The 13,857-nt window shown below is 49.4% G+C and overlaps 2 protein-coding genes and 4 non-coding genes across 6 annotated transcripts in view; 5 read left to right on the top strand and 1 right to left on the bottom strand.

Moving 5' to 3' along the window:
* ZWILCH (zwilch kinetochore protein) overlaps positions 1-1,775 on the bottom strand; it is a 25,119-nt gene extending 23,344 nt beyond the window's left edge. Inside the window, exon 1 of the mRNA XM_060259744.1 lies at positions 1,538-1,775. Within this exon, the coding sequence (XP_060115727.1) occupies positions 1,538-1,599 (62 nt within the window). The 5' untranslated portion in view covers positions 1,600-1,775. The remainder of the gene's footprint in view (positions 1-1,537) is intronic.
* On the top strand, positions 1,676-11,150 carry RPL4 (ribosomal protein L4). Its single transcript, XM_060259749.1, has 10 exons — positions 1,676-2,012; positions 6,339-6,510; positions 7,084-7,190; positions 7,509-7,647; positions 9,031-9,155; positions 9,462-9,591; positions 9,894-10,050; positions 10,212-10,295; positions 10,722-10,842; positions 10,942-11,150. The coding sequence occupies exons 1-10, from the start codon at positions 2,010-2,012 to the stop codon at positions 11,074-11,076; spliced, it is 1,173 nt and encodes a 390-aa protein (XP_060115732.1). The 5' UTR covers positions 1,676-2,009; the 3' UTR covers positions 11,077-11,150.
* On the top strand, positions 6,166-6,266 carry LOC132588004 (small nucleolar RNA SNORD16). Its single transcript, XR_009556490.1, has one exon. It is a non-coding gene; the product is annotated as a small nucleolar RNA SNORD16 (small nucleolar RNA).
* LOC132588002 (small nucleolar RNA SNORD18) lies at positions 6,929-7,000 on the top strand. The gene has a single exon (XR_009556488.1). It is a non-coding gene; the product is annotated as a small nucleolar RNA SNORD18 (small nucleolar RNA).
* LOC132588003 (small nucleolar RNA SNORD16) lies at positions 7,347-7,446 on the top strand. Its single transcript, XR_009556489.1, has one exon. It is a non-coding gene; the product is annotated as a small nucleolar RNA SNORD16 (small nucleolar RNA).
* On the top strand, positions 9,665-9,737 carry LOC132588001 (small nucleolar RNA SNORD18). The gene has a single exon (XR_009556487.1). It is a non-coding gene; the product is annotated as a small nucleolar RNA SNORD18 (small nucleolar RNA).
* Positions 11,151-13,857: the final 2,707 nt, after the last annotated feature.

A 13,857-nucleotide genomic window follows, 5' to 3' on the forward strand; every position in this document is an offset into this window, starting at 1 on the left:
AGATGCAGCTACACAAGCAAACGGCAAACTAGCATACGACTTAACGAAGATGTTTTTGACATATGCCAAGACTAGAGAGACACAACAAGCTAAGTTTCTGGACAAAGCTGGAGCCCAGCAGTCCTTTAAAACCAACAAGATTTTATTCAGAATGTAAGCTTGCATGTGCATGCACGCTTCGTCAGGCAATGAAATGGAGTACAGTGAGCAATGCCACATATAGCTGTAGGGCAGTGGCTAAGCATGCAAAGTAGTACAGTATTAGAGTCCAATGGCAAAATAGTGAGATTAACATACTGAAAGAATAACAAGTTTGGCCTGGATAGCGTTTCCATGGGAAAACAAAAAAAGGAAGTAAACATGTCAAATTGTAGAATGATGGTGAGAGTGTCACAAGGCAATAAATGCTGAGTCTGTCACTTGCTCTATTGCTCCTCAAGCTAAGTTTCGAGATCACAACATGTTTTGATTGAATTCTTCGGGCTGGGGGCGGGGGGGGGACAGAGGAACAATAAACACGTTAAAGTAGAAGACTAACATATAAAGCAGGGGTGTCAAACATGTGGCTCAGGGGGCAAAGGCCCCCAGAGGGCTCCTATCAGGCCTCTGAACAACTAGCTGTCATCTGCTTCCTTCTCCCTCTCTTGCTTCCTTCTGCTCTGCCAGGCTTGCTCAGTCGCAAAGGAGCTGTAGAGCAAAACCTCTATTTTCTCCACTGGCTGAGGCTTCTCCTTCGGGGAAGAAGGTGGGGAGGGAGAGCTTGCTTTGCCAGGCTCCCTTAATCCCACAGCGAAGCCACTGAGCGAAGTCTGTGTTCCTTCTATTGGCTGAGGCTCCTCCCCCTCCTGATCCCCTGGGGAAAGAAGGAGAGAGCTAGAGCTTCCTTTGCCCAGTTCCCTGGATCCCATGGGAGAAATACAAAGCACTTTTAAGGCCAATAAGTGCTAATGTTTTAAGCATGTTTTAAGTTTAAAAAAAAAATCTTTAATTGTGTTTGTGTCCTTGTTAGCTTCTGCATTTGTACACTAATTCGCTGCCATCCGCAGATCTTTCTTACATCGCATCTCAGCTAGGATCTCCCCCAGCAGTTTTGCATTTTGACTCTAGTCCTGACAATCAGCCCCCACCCCACCCCACCCATGCAATGGTGGAGGAAATTCTGTTCCACTGTATCTGATGAAGTTTTCATGCACACGAAAGCTTATATTTTGAATAAAACGTTGTTGGTCTTACAGGAGCCCCTGGCCTCCAATTTTGTCCTGCTGCTTCAGACCCCCTGAATCTAAAATTTATTTAGAGTCCAGAGGCACCTTGAACACCAAAGAGGTTGTATCCCTGGTGCAAGCTTTCAGGTGCATGCACACTTCTTCAGGTAGCACCATAAAACCTTGCAAAATAAATGTTAGCACCTGATGAAGTGTGCATGCACACGAAAGCTTATCCCTTGAATAAAACCTTGCCAAAATTTTGCAAATGCTACAGGACACAAAGGTTGTTCTGGAAAAGTTATGCTTTGAAAAAAGTGGGACGCGCTCACAGCTTGACGAAGCCCCAAAGCCGAAGGGCCGCCTCCCGCTGCAGCTCCCGCCGGGACCCCATCGCTGCTCCCTCCAGCCAAACGCCTGCCCGCGCATGCGCACCAACCCCTTCCCCTCTCCAGCCGCAACCGAAAGCCGCGCCAGAACTTCTTCGCAGAATCCATCCGCCACGGTGAGGAGGACCGCTTCTCCCCTGTTAAAAAATAAACCCCAGGCTTTCCCGAAGCGAGGCGGCGCGAAGGGCGCGGAACGAGCCGCGATTTCCCTCAGAAGAGGCAGGAGAAGGCGCGACAAACACTCCGAGGCGCCGAAGAGGGGACTCTCTGAGGCGCCGGGAGTGGAGGCGGAGCTCTCGGTCGGGGGAAGGCGACGAGGGATAGAGCGCGGCGGTGAGAAGTCCTTCCTTTTCCGGCTGGGCCGAGGCGGAGGCAGAAGGCAGCGTGAGGGGCTCCTCCGCTCGGCGCCGCCGTCATGGTGAGAGAGGCCGGAGGCTGCGGGAAGGGGGCAGGGGCGGGCCTGGGGAGGCGAAGGGCCAGGCGGGGCGAGGGCGGCGGGGGGCCTCCGCGGAGAGCAGCAGGGAGGGGAGGAGGGAGGCCTGCCCGCCGGCCCGGCGCCATCTTGGCGGGGAGGAGCGGAGGCCGCGTGGCGGGGAAGGCGAGGCGCCCTGGAGGGGATGCCAACTCCGGTTTGGGGGAGGCCTGGGGATGGAGGAGGGACGCGGGGCGGAAGTGGGCTGCGTAGGCTGGAGGGGATCAGTTGCCAGCCGGGCAGCCTCGGCCTTGCCATTGGAGTGCATTAGAAGAGCCTCTCTGGATCAGGCCGGCCAAGGTTTGTCTGGTCCGTTAATGCTAAGAGCCGCATGGAATGAATGTCAGATGTTTGAGAGCCCGCGAGACAGGATGGAGGGAGGGAGAGGTGGGAAGAAAGCAACTTTTAATTTGAAATGCCTTTCCCAAGCCAGCTGATGGGGCGGTGGGGGCTTCGAGAGCCCACACAATGTGAAAGAGCCACATGTGGCTCCAAAGCCACCGTTTGATCACCCCTGTTTAAGAAATGAAAAGAGTCTCTGGATCAGGCCAGCCAAGGTTTGTCTGGTCTATTAATGCTAAGAGCCGCATGGAATGAATGTCAGATGTTTGAGAGCCCACAAGACAGGAAGGAGGGAGGGAGAGATAGGAAGAAAGCAACTTTTAACTTGAAATGCCTTTTCCAAGCCAGCTGCTGGGGCGGTGGGGGCTTCACGAGCCCACACAATGTGGAAGAGCCACATGTGGCTCCAAAGCCACCGTTTGGTCACCCCTGTTTAAGAACACGAAAAGAGCCTCTGCATTAGGCCAGCCAAGGATTGTCTGGTCCATTAATGTTGAGCCGCATAGAATGAATGTCAGATGTTTGAGAGCCCACAAGACAGGAAGGAGGGAGAGGTGGGAAGAAAGCAACTTTTAACTTGAAAGGCCTTTTCCAAGCCAGCTGAAGCGAGGGTATGTCTGGTCCATGGATGGCCAAGCTTGGTTAATGTTAAGAGCGGCATAGAATGAATGTCACATGTTTGAGAGCCCACAAGACAGGAAGGATGGGGGGAGGGAGAGGTGGGAAGAAAGCAACTTTTAACTTGAAATGCCTTTTCCAAGCCAGCTGAAGGGTCGGTGGGGGCTTCAGTAGCCCACACAATGTGAAAGAGCCACATGTGGCTCCAAAGCCACCGTTTGATCACCCCTATTTAAGAACACGAAAAGAGCCTCTCTGGATCAGGCCAGCGAGGGTTTGTCCGGTCCATGGATGGCCAGGCTTGGTTAATGTTAAGAGCGGCATAGAATGAATGTCACATGTTTGAGAGCCCACAAGACAGGATGGGGGGAGGGAGGGAGAGGTGGGAAGAAAGCAGCTTTTAACTTGAAATGCCTTTTCCAAGCCAGCTGAAGGGGCGGTGGGGGCTTCGAGAGCCCACACAATGTGAAAGAGCCACATGTGGCTCCAAAGCCACCGTTTGGTCACCCCTGTTTAAGAACACGAAAAGAGCCTCTCTGGATCAGGCCAGCCAAGGTTTGTCTGGTCCATTAATGCTAAGAGCCGCATGGAATGAATGTCAGATGTTTGAGAGCCCACAAGACAGGATGGGGGGAGGGAGGGAGAGGTGGGAAGAAAGCAACTTTTAACTTGAAATGCCTTTTCCAAGCCAGCTGAAGGGGTGGTGGGGGCTTTGAGAGCCCACACAATGTGGAAGAGCCACATGTGGCTCCAGAGCCACGAAAAGAGCCTCTCTGGATCAGGCCAGCGAAGGTTTGTCTGGTCCATGGATGACCAAGCTTGCTTAATGTTAAGAGCGGCATAGAATGAATGTCAGATGTTTGAGAGCCCACAAGACAGGAAGGAGGGAGGGAGAGGTGGGAAGAAAGCAACTTTTAACTTGAAATGCTTTTTCCAAGCCAGCTGATGGGGCGGTGGGGGCTTCGAGAGCCCACACAATGTGAAAGAGCCACATGTGGCTCCAAAGCCACCGTTTGGTCACCCCTGTTTAAGAACACGAAAAGAGCCTCTCTGGATCAGATCAGCAAGGGTTTGTCTGGTCTTTGGGGTCAAATGGAGACCTTTGAGAATGTTTTAGTGCAATTTGCGTTGCAAATGGTAGCTGGAGGAGGGGGATTGCCTAGTAGGTTAAAAAGGTTGTTAACTTTCTGGGCAGGAGTGGGAGGATGTTGCTGATGACTTCTATCTGCTGCAGGGGTGGAAAGCTGGGCTTAACTATTGCAGAGTTAGGTCAGAATGTAAGAAGAGTCCATCTAGATTAACATCTTCTTTAACACAGTGGCCAACTAGTTCCTCTCGAGGGCCAACAACAAGGCGGGGAGGCTGAGGCCCCAGAGAGCACTGAGATCCAGCTCACAGAACTTACTGACAATCCCTGGGCCAAGAGAAGCCAGGCTAAGGGCCACTAGGGAGCAGGCCTTCTCGGTGATAGCCCCTCGTTGGTGGAACGATCTCCCGGAGATGGTGCGAGCCCTGCGGGACTTGAACCAGTTCCGCAGGGCTTGCAAAACATGTCTCTTTCAGCTGGCTTTTGAGATGGAACCCAACTAATCTGATTAATGGACAGCTAGTCATCTTGTGGACATTACGACTACAGCATTTAGCACCTATTTTATATGTATTAATTTTTAAATAATTTTACTGTACTTGATATTTATAATTGTCTATATTGTTTTATGATTCATGGGATTCCCATGTCTGTTAGCCGCCCTGAGCCCGCCTCGGCGGGGAGGGCGGGATATAAAAATAAAATATTATTATTATTATTATTATTATTATAAGAACACAAGAAGAGCCTGCTGGGTCAGACCAGGGAGGGTCCATCTAGTCCAGCATCCTGTCTCACGCAGTGGCCAACCAGTTCCTCTGGAGGGCCATCAACAGGGCAGAGAGGCTGAGGCCTTCAGAAGAACCCTGCTGGATCTGACCAGTGAGGGTCCATCTAGTCCAGCCTCCTGTCTCACACAGTGGCCAACCAGTTCCTCTGGAGGGCCAACAACAAGGCAGAGAGGCCGAGGCCTTCATAAGAACACAAGAAGAGCCCTGCTGGGTCATACCAGGGAGGGTCCATCTAGTCCAGCATCCTGTCTCACATTGTGGCCAACCAGGTTCTCTGGAGGGCCAGCTAAACAGGGCAGAGAGGCTAAGGCTTTTCCCTGATCTTGAGTCCTGGAATTGGGATTCAGGGGTTGAATATGGACATTCCCTTGAGTCACCATGCCTGGTGGGCCTGTGTTTCATGAATCTGTTTAATCCCAATGTAATGCCTTTTATTGATTTTACAGCATGGTTTTTGTTTTACAGGACTTCTTTAGATAGAAAAAGATAACGTTAGAGCAACTAATTAAAAAGAGAGAAAAGGGCAAAAGGAATGGGCACGTGCCGATCAGTTGGTCTGGAGGGCCAAATGAAGAGGGCACAGAGGCCCAGGTGTTCCCTTGATGCTGCCTCTTAGCACAGGGCTGTAAAGATCTATTGCCTCTGGAGTTGGCAGTGAAGAAGAAAGGTGGGATCAGATCTAAATCTGTTATCGAAAACCAGGCTCAAAGCAACAATACAAACAGCTCTTATGAGCCAGCAAGTTGAGCAGATAAGCCGTAATGTCGGTGGTGCGATAGAGCGTTCCGTGGATGTATATTAGAATTGGAGAGACCTGCAACTCCTGATCGTGGTGGAGAGTTTCTGGTGCAGTGCCCAAGATGAGGTAGCTGCTGGCCTAAGCCTCTTTTTAAAAGACACCAGACATTCATGGAAGATAAGCCCTACCAAGGGCCATTGATCTTACAGCCTCCAAAGGGTCTGAATTGTAACTGTTAAAACATGAATATTTCTGAAACCCTTGTGTTTGGAATCCATCAGAATCACCAATTTAATGCTCTCCCTTATTTTGAAAGATTGTAAAGCCCTCACTGATGGTTCACAGGTGCACTCTAGCATAACTCTTTGCAATCTCTTTAGCAATGTGGAATTTGTAAACTATCAGTAACACTGCTTAGCAAAGAGGATTTTATGCTTGGAGAAGCTGCGAAGTAGGTAAATGGATACTCAGTTTGACTGCACTGTGTATGCGTGCAAATTGCCTGTAGGTGAATGCAAATATTGCTGTGATGTTGTAATTTGCGTCTTATCTAGCGGTCAGGGACAGTTGCCTGCTGTCCGCACACTGCCGCGGTTGAGCTGAAGACCTCTTGGGACTGAGCAATATTTGTGCTGTTGAAGAGAAGGCGTAACACAACTCGCTTGTGACTGACGGGACTATCTTTCACCCCACAGGCTTGTACTCGTCCGCTAGTGTCTGTGTACTCCGAGAAGGGAGAAGTGTCAGGTAAAAATGTCACCATGCCTGCTGTATTCAAGGCTCCCATCCGCCCTGACATTGTGAACTTTGTTCACACCAATTTGCGGAAGAACAACAGGCAACCCTATGCTGTCAGCGAGCTCGCAGGTAAGAGCTGCAAAGAAAAGAACATCTTTGACCTTTCCAGGAGATTTCAGAATAACGGTCGCTAGCAATTATAGACATTGCTTCTTGATGACTGTCAAAGGAGTGAAAGCAGGTGGTTTCAGGGCAAGAGCGTTAAATTGTGGTTCTTTGTGTTGTGAGTTGACGTAAGATCCACCGTGATAAAGTATATGGAGGCAACGTGCAGAGCTGGGCATCCTTTCCAAATGAGGCTTTGGAGAGCCGATCGAAGTCTTAGTGCATTAATTACGCAGCTTTGCTAAGTTCTGTACATGCTAACAGGGGTAACAATTTCAGGGGGTTTAGGGTTTTATTTAGGATTTTGTAAGTTCTAGGACTTAAGTCAGGGGGTTAAATATTTACCCTTTAAAACTAAAGTAGTTATGAAAAATGTGCCATACAGAAATGATGAAATTCCACTTCATTGGTCCGTGTTTTTGAGTTTTCTGATAACAGTGGAAGTTCTGATGCTGGCTTTTAATTCCTTCAGAACGTGGTGGTCTAACCTACTCAGGAGCCAGAACGCTTCACGCAGTGTGCTTTTGTCTCTTTCAGGGCATCAGACCAGTGCTGAATCCTGGGGTACCGGTAGAGCCGTCGCTCGTATCCCGAGGGTTCGTGGGGGTGGAACCCATCGATCCGGCCAGGGTGCTTTTGGCAATGTATCCTTTGTTCTGGCTTCCTCTCACAGGAAGGTCCTCAAACTCTGGCCCTCTGTCATTCCCAATGAGCATTACAGTTTAAGACTCTAACTGCAGCTACCCTCAACATACAAGGAGACACTGGCTGTGAGTGTCTAAAAAGGAGGGGGTCCTGCTTGCCATGATGTCGTAATTTGCGTCTTACTCTGTGCTTGGCGACAGTTGCCTGCTGTCATCTGGCCAAGGCAGATGGTTGACGACTAGCTAACACTGAGCAAGGCTGGCAGAAGGGCTCGAGCTGCCAACATTCTGGTTGTGTCCTTGATGCTGGGCATGTAGATGTGTCGTGGAGGTCGCATGTTCGCCCCAACCAAGACTTGGAGACGCTGGCATCGCAGGGTGAACATCAACCAGAAGCGCTATGCCATCTGCTCTGCCCTGGCAGCTTCGGCTCTGCCAGCACTGGTGATGTCTAAAGGTAAGTATGTTGTTGTGCGGTGCATCAGAACAACTGTAGCACTAGAGTATCTGGCATGTATACATCCCTGCAGAGCTTTTTTTGTAGCAAGAATTCCTTTGCATAATAGGCCACACACCCCTGATGTAGCCAATCCTCCAAGAGCTTACTGGGCTCTTCTTACAGGGCCTACAGTAAGTTCCAGGAGGACTGGCTACATCAGGGGTGTGTGGACTATGAATGTATATGAACATCTGAAGCTGCCTTCTACTGAATCAGACCCTTGGTCCATCAAAGTCAGTATTGTCTTCTCAGACTGGCAGCAGCTCTCCAGGGTCTCAATCTGAGGTTTTTCATCCTATTTGCCTGGACCCTTTTTCGTTGGAGATGCCGGGGATTGAACCTGGGATCTTCTGCTTACCAAGAAAGATGCTCTACCACTGAGCCACTGTCCCTCCCTTAATATGCAAAGGAGTTCCTGCTACTAAAGAAGCCTGGCGTTCCCAGGTTATAAATAGCAGAGGATTTTTGGGGAAATGAGACTGTACAGAGGGGTGTGTCTTGACCTGGGTGGGCCAAACTAGCCTGATCTCATCAAAGCGGTTAAGTGTGCAGACTCTTATCTGGGAGAACCGGGTTTGATACCCCACTCCTCCACTTGCACCTGCTAGCATGGCCTTGGGTCAGCCATAGCTCTGGCAGAGGTTGTCCTTGAAAGGGCAGCTGCTGTGAGAGCCCTCTCAGTCCCACCCACCTCACAGGGTGTTTGTTGTGGGGGAGGAAGGGAAAGGAGATTGTGAGCCGCTCTAAGACTCTTCGGAGTGGAGGGTGGGATATAAATCCAATATCTTCATCTACCTCACAGGGTGTCTGTTGTGGGGGGGGGGGGAAGGGAAAGGCGATTGTGAGCCGCTCTGAGACTCTTCGGAGTGGAGGGCGGGATATAAATCCAATATCTTCATCTACCTCACAGGGTCTCTGTTGTGGGGGGGGGGGGAGGAAGGGAAAGGCGATTGTGAGCCGCTCTGAGACTCTTCGGAGTGGAGGGCAGGATATAAATCCAATATCTTCATCCTCTATACCTGGGAAGCTAAGCAGGGTCAGCCCTGCTTAGTACTTGGATTGGGAGACTGCCAGGGAAGTCCAGGGTTGCTACACAGAGGCTGGCAATGGCAAACCACCTCAGTTTCTCTCTTGTCTTGAAAACCATATGGGGTAGCAATAAGTCAGCTGCAAGTTGATGCACATTCCACTCCTCCAGAGGGTCATTGTGGGGAGGTTTGGTATGGAAAGCCTTGTAGAGGAAGTTCTTGTTGCTGTCCTCTGTCGGGCTTCATTTGTGAATAGACGTGTCCCCTCGGCAGCATTCTTTGGACTTAAGCTGCAAATTGCCTTCTCATTCAGGCCACCGCATCGAGGAGATTCCAGAACTGCCCCTGGTAGTTGAAGACAAGGTTGAGAGCTACAAGAAAACTAAGGAAGCCGTTCTGTTGCTGAAGAAGCTTAAAGCTTGGAATGATATCAAAAAGGTGAGTCGGTTGCAGAAGCAAGTGTGGCTCTAGGTTGTTTGAGTTGATAATGCAAGCAAAAGGATATACTAGTTAAATTGCTACATGGTCACTTAGTCCAACAAATATCCTAGCTTGCCATCACTTCCTTTTGTTTATGCTAGGTGTTTAGTTGCCTTGCAGAATGATGAATTTTTTTCCACTGGTCCGTGTTTCAGATGAACAGTGGTGATGGTGAAGTTCTGACCTGCAAATAAACGTGACCTCGCCACGTTCCTGAAAGCAGTGAAGTGTCTGGTTTTGATCTATGGTGCCTTTTCTTCTCAGGTCTATGCCTCTCAGCGCATGCGAGCCGGCAAGGGCAAAATGAGGAATCGGCGCCGAATCCAGCGCAGGGGACCCTGCATCATCTACCACGAGGACCACGGCATCGTCAAAGCTTTCAGGAACATCCCAGGTGCTTTTTGCATTAACAGAATTGGGGGGGGGGGGGGGCATGATGATGATCCTTGAGGTTGCAGAAAAGGTGCTGGGAATGATGATATTCCACTTCATTGGTCCGTGTTTCTGAAAAAACCGTGATTTGGTGGAAGTTCTGACAAAATGCACAAAGGTGTGGAGAGAGTTCTTCACCTGGGGCTTGTGGGGAAAGCATGTTTTTTTTTTCTTCTGGGGTGCAAAACAATGGCAGGTTCTTGACAGGTATTTGCCTGTCTCATAGACTTGGGTGTTTTGACATGCTGGTTTCCTGTTCGATAGGAATTACTCTCCTCGATGTCAACAAACTGAACATTCTAAGGCTTGCTCCCGGAGGTCACGTCGGACGCTTCTGCATTTGGACGGAGAGTGCTTTCCGCAAGCTGGATGAATTGTATGGCACCTGGCGCAAGCCGGCCACCCTGAAGAGCGACTACAAGTAAGCCTGGTTGAAGCTGGAGGGCTTGTCTGGGTTATGGGTGGTGTTCCTCACTCACAACTGAGGGCTGTTTAGTATACAGAATGAGACTACTTAACCCGGGAAAGGTGGTAGCATCTCTTAGGTACACATTCTCATCCAATGTCTGTGTTCCCTTGCAGTCTGCCAATGCACAAGATGACCAATACAGATCTTGGAAGAATCCTGAAAAGCCCAGAGATCCAGAGGGCCCTCCGTGCACCAATGTAAGTTGACACCATTTGAAGCTGTAGAGTTGAAAAGAAAGTTGTAGTGAGGCCTAAACTAGTCAAGTTTGGGGCATCATAGGAAGGAGACCAAAATGAAGGTGAGAATTAGGATGATGCAATGATTACATCTTGATTTCTGAGAGCCTGTGATTTTGCGTCGCAATCTCCTTCCCCCAGCCTGGTCTTGCTCTGGGGTGGTTTAATGAAGAATCATTATCCTTATATTGGTGCATTTTGGTCATACCCCCGTTGTTACAACAGCCTTGTGAGGTAGATTAGGCTAAGAGTGACTGACCCAAGGTCACCTTCACAACTGAGTGAGGATTTGAACCTGGGTCTCCCTGATGCTAGTCTCTGTCTGTTAAACTTGAACCCCCTACTATATTTGTATATTCACTGTGCTCATCTGAAATGTCTTTGCAGGAAAAAGATTCACCGCAGAGTTCTTAAGAAGAATCCACTGAAGAATTTGAGAATTATGATTAAGCTGAATCCATACGCCAAGACGATGAGGCGCAACATCATTCTGCGCCATGCTCGGAATGTGAGTGGGGTGGAAATGGGACTGAATCCTAGAATTTCCTTTTAAAATTTAAGGATCGGGTCTAAATAAGTTCTCTTTTCTCTCTCCTGCCCCTTACAGCACAAGCTGAGAGAAGAAAAAGCAGCGAAGGGGAGAGAGAAGGTCAAGGCGGCTGCTGAGGCTGCTGCTGCTGCAAGAGCAAAAAGAGCTGCAGAAGCTAAAAAACCCGCAGAAGCTAAGAAAGCCACAGCATAAGTGTGGCCTTTTCCGCTTCAGGGCTGCAAAGGGCTGTACTGTGGATTACAGTGAATAAAAAACAAATCTGTTCAGAATGTCTCCACCAGTGCAGTTTGTTGCAGGAATGGAAATTCAGAAGCCAATTAGTATTTGATAGGGGTTTTTTATATAATATTTGATGGTTAATCCTTAGACCCAGATTAAGATTTGCAGTGTAATCCAAGGCATGTTTATTCAATAGAGGCCCACTTAATTAACTGGATTTGCTTCCAGGTAAATACACATCAGATTGTGATCTTGGCCGTTTTAACTGTTTTGTGGAGGTTGCTGTTTATAGTATTGGGGGTGGGGGGGAGAGTTGAGTAGAAGCCTGTGACATCTGTGTACATGAGTTGTTGGGATACACCAGGTGTACACGTGTGATCCAAAGAATGTGTCAGTGAATTTGGGCTGGAAGTTTTTAGAGGAGGAAGCAGGTTTCGTGGGAATATCAGCTGTGGGTGGTAATTTGGGAGTTAAAACATTAAGCAGAAAATAGTTCTTCCTTTATTTGAAAAGGCTAAGGGGGAATGTAATCTATGTGTTCCTTAGAGGTATTCCTATAAATACTTTTAAAATAAGTTAATAATAAACTTATAATTGCTTCAAGTATGTTTAAAACAGGACCACCATAATGTGGCAAGGCATCTGTGTTCCCCTTTCCAAGTTGGAGGTGTGGGGATTTCAGACTAAACGGCTTTTGCGTGTGACCAGCAGCGTTCCCTCTAAGCTGAGTTAGCATGAGCTAGCTCACAGATTTTGTCTCCAGCTCACTCATTTTTGTCTTAGCACCGGAAGGATGACCCCAGAGCACAGTAATTTATGCAGGAGCTCACAACTTTAATGCCAGTCGCTCACAAAGTGGAATTTTTGCTCACAAGACTCTGCAGTTTAGAGGGAACGTTGGTGACCAGTTGTGTATCAGGTGACAGATGTTAATTTGAAAAGATCTGGTGGATTAAACAGTAGTTTACAGTTACTACCCTGCAGTAATCAACACCTGCTGTACTTTTTTCTAAAGTACTGGCTCTCAACCTGTGGTGGGGTGCAGAAGCACTCTAGGTTAGACGCAAGGCTTTCGTAATTACTTAGGAATAGAGAAGGGCAAGAATGCAGTAGCGCCTTAAAGGCTGACAGTTTGTGGCAGGGTAGGAACGTCGTGATTCACGAAAGTTTATGTCCTGTGACAACTTTTGTTAGTGAGCAAGGGTTCACAAAAGCCCTTATCTTGCCACAATCTGTAAGGTGTCAGTGGACGCTTGCTCTTTTCTACTGCTACAGATAAACGCAGTTACCAATCTCGACCACTTAATAAGGATTTGCTTTCTTCATTTTCACCTGCAAGTATAATATGCCAACCCCACCAGCACAGAGGCCGAGGCCTTCCCCTGAGAAGAGCATCAGAAGAGCCCTGCTGCATCAGACCAGGGAGGGTCCACCTAGTCCAGCCTCCTGTCTCACGCAGTGGCCAGCCAGTTCCTCTGGAGGGCCAACAACAGGGCAGAGAGGCCGTGGCCTTCCCCTGAGAAGAGCATCAGAAGAGCCCTGCTGCATTAGACCAAGGAGGGTCCACCTAGCCCAGCCTCCTGTCTCACACAGTGGCCAGCCAGTTCCTCTGGAGCGCCAACAACGTGGCATAGAGGCTGAGGCCTTCAGAAGAACCTTGCTGGATCTGACCAGTGAGGGTCCACCTAGTCCAGCCTCCTGTCTCACGCAGTGGCCAGCCAGTTCCTCTGGAGGGCCAAAAACAAGGCAGAGAGGCCGAGGCCTTCCCCTGAGAAGAGCATCAGAAGAGCCCTGCTGGATCAGACCAGTGGTTCATTCAGTCCAGCATTGCATCTCACATAGTGGCCAACAAGGGCATAGAGGCCGAGGCCTTCCCCCATTAAGAACATCACATGAGCATTGCTGGATCAGACCAGTGGTCCATTCAATCCAGCATCCTCACGCAGCAGCCAATAAGTTCCTCTAGGTGCTCAACAACTGGGCCAAGAGGCTGAGGCTTTCTCTTAGTGTTGCCTCCTGACTCGGGGATTCCCCTCCGTCACTATGGCTGGTACTCACTGATAGGCTTACCTTCCTTGCTTAAGGTCACCCATCAAGGCTGTTTCTAGGATCAGCATCCTGTCTTCATGATTGGCTTTAGTGGTTGGTGCAAAATGAAATGCTGGACTTCACTGCTGGAAGGTACCTGGGCAGCCTCATATTCCCATCAATTCTCCTTTTAGAGCAACAAGCTTTTAATTTATTTCCTTTCTGTCCTTGCCTTTCTCTCTCTCACATGCACACACCCTAGTGGGAGCCCAGAGCCCTGTCCTCTTTCTGGGCCTCACAGCCGCCTTGCAGCTGACTGTGCGTAACTGGCTGCCTAGGGTTGCCAGCCTCCAGGTAGGGGCAGGAGATTTGAGGTTACAGTGCTGAAGATGTGGGATTCACTGGTGGCTACAAGCCCAGACAGATTCAAGAGGGGACTGGAGACACTCCAGGAGCAGAGAGCTATCAGTGGCTCTGAGCCACAAAGTCTGGAAGCCACACTGTTGGGAGAAGTGATACTCTGTTCCTGGGGGGGGGAAGGGGGCTTCTGGTGGACCTGGATTTTGGCCACTACCTGACACAGTGTTGGACCAGATGGGCCACTGATCTAAGGCCAGGCAATAAATCTGGATCAGACCCGTAAGGATCCACCTAGTCCAGCCTCCTGTCTCACACAGTGGTCAGCCAGTTCCTCTGGAGGGCCAACAGGGCAGAGAGGCCGAGGCC

The sequence above is a fragment of the Heteronotia binoei genome, chromosome 19 (genome assembly GCF_032191835.1).
Source record: "Heteronotia binoei isolate CCM8104 ecotype False Entrance Well chromosome 19, APGP_CSIRO_Hbin_v1, whole genome shotgun sequence".
NCBI classification, from domain to species: Eukaryota; Metazoa; Chordata; class Lepidosauria; order Squamata; family Gekkonidae; genus Heteronotia; species Heteronotia binoei.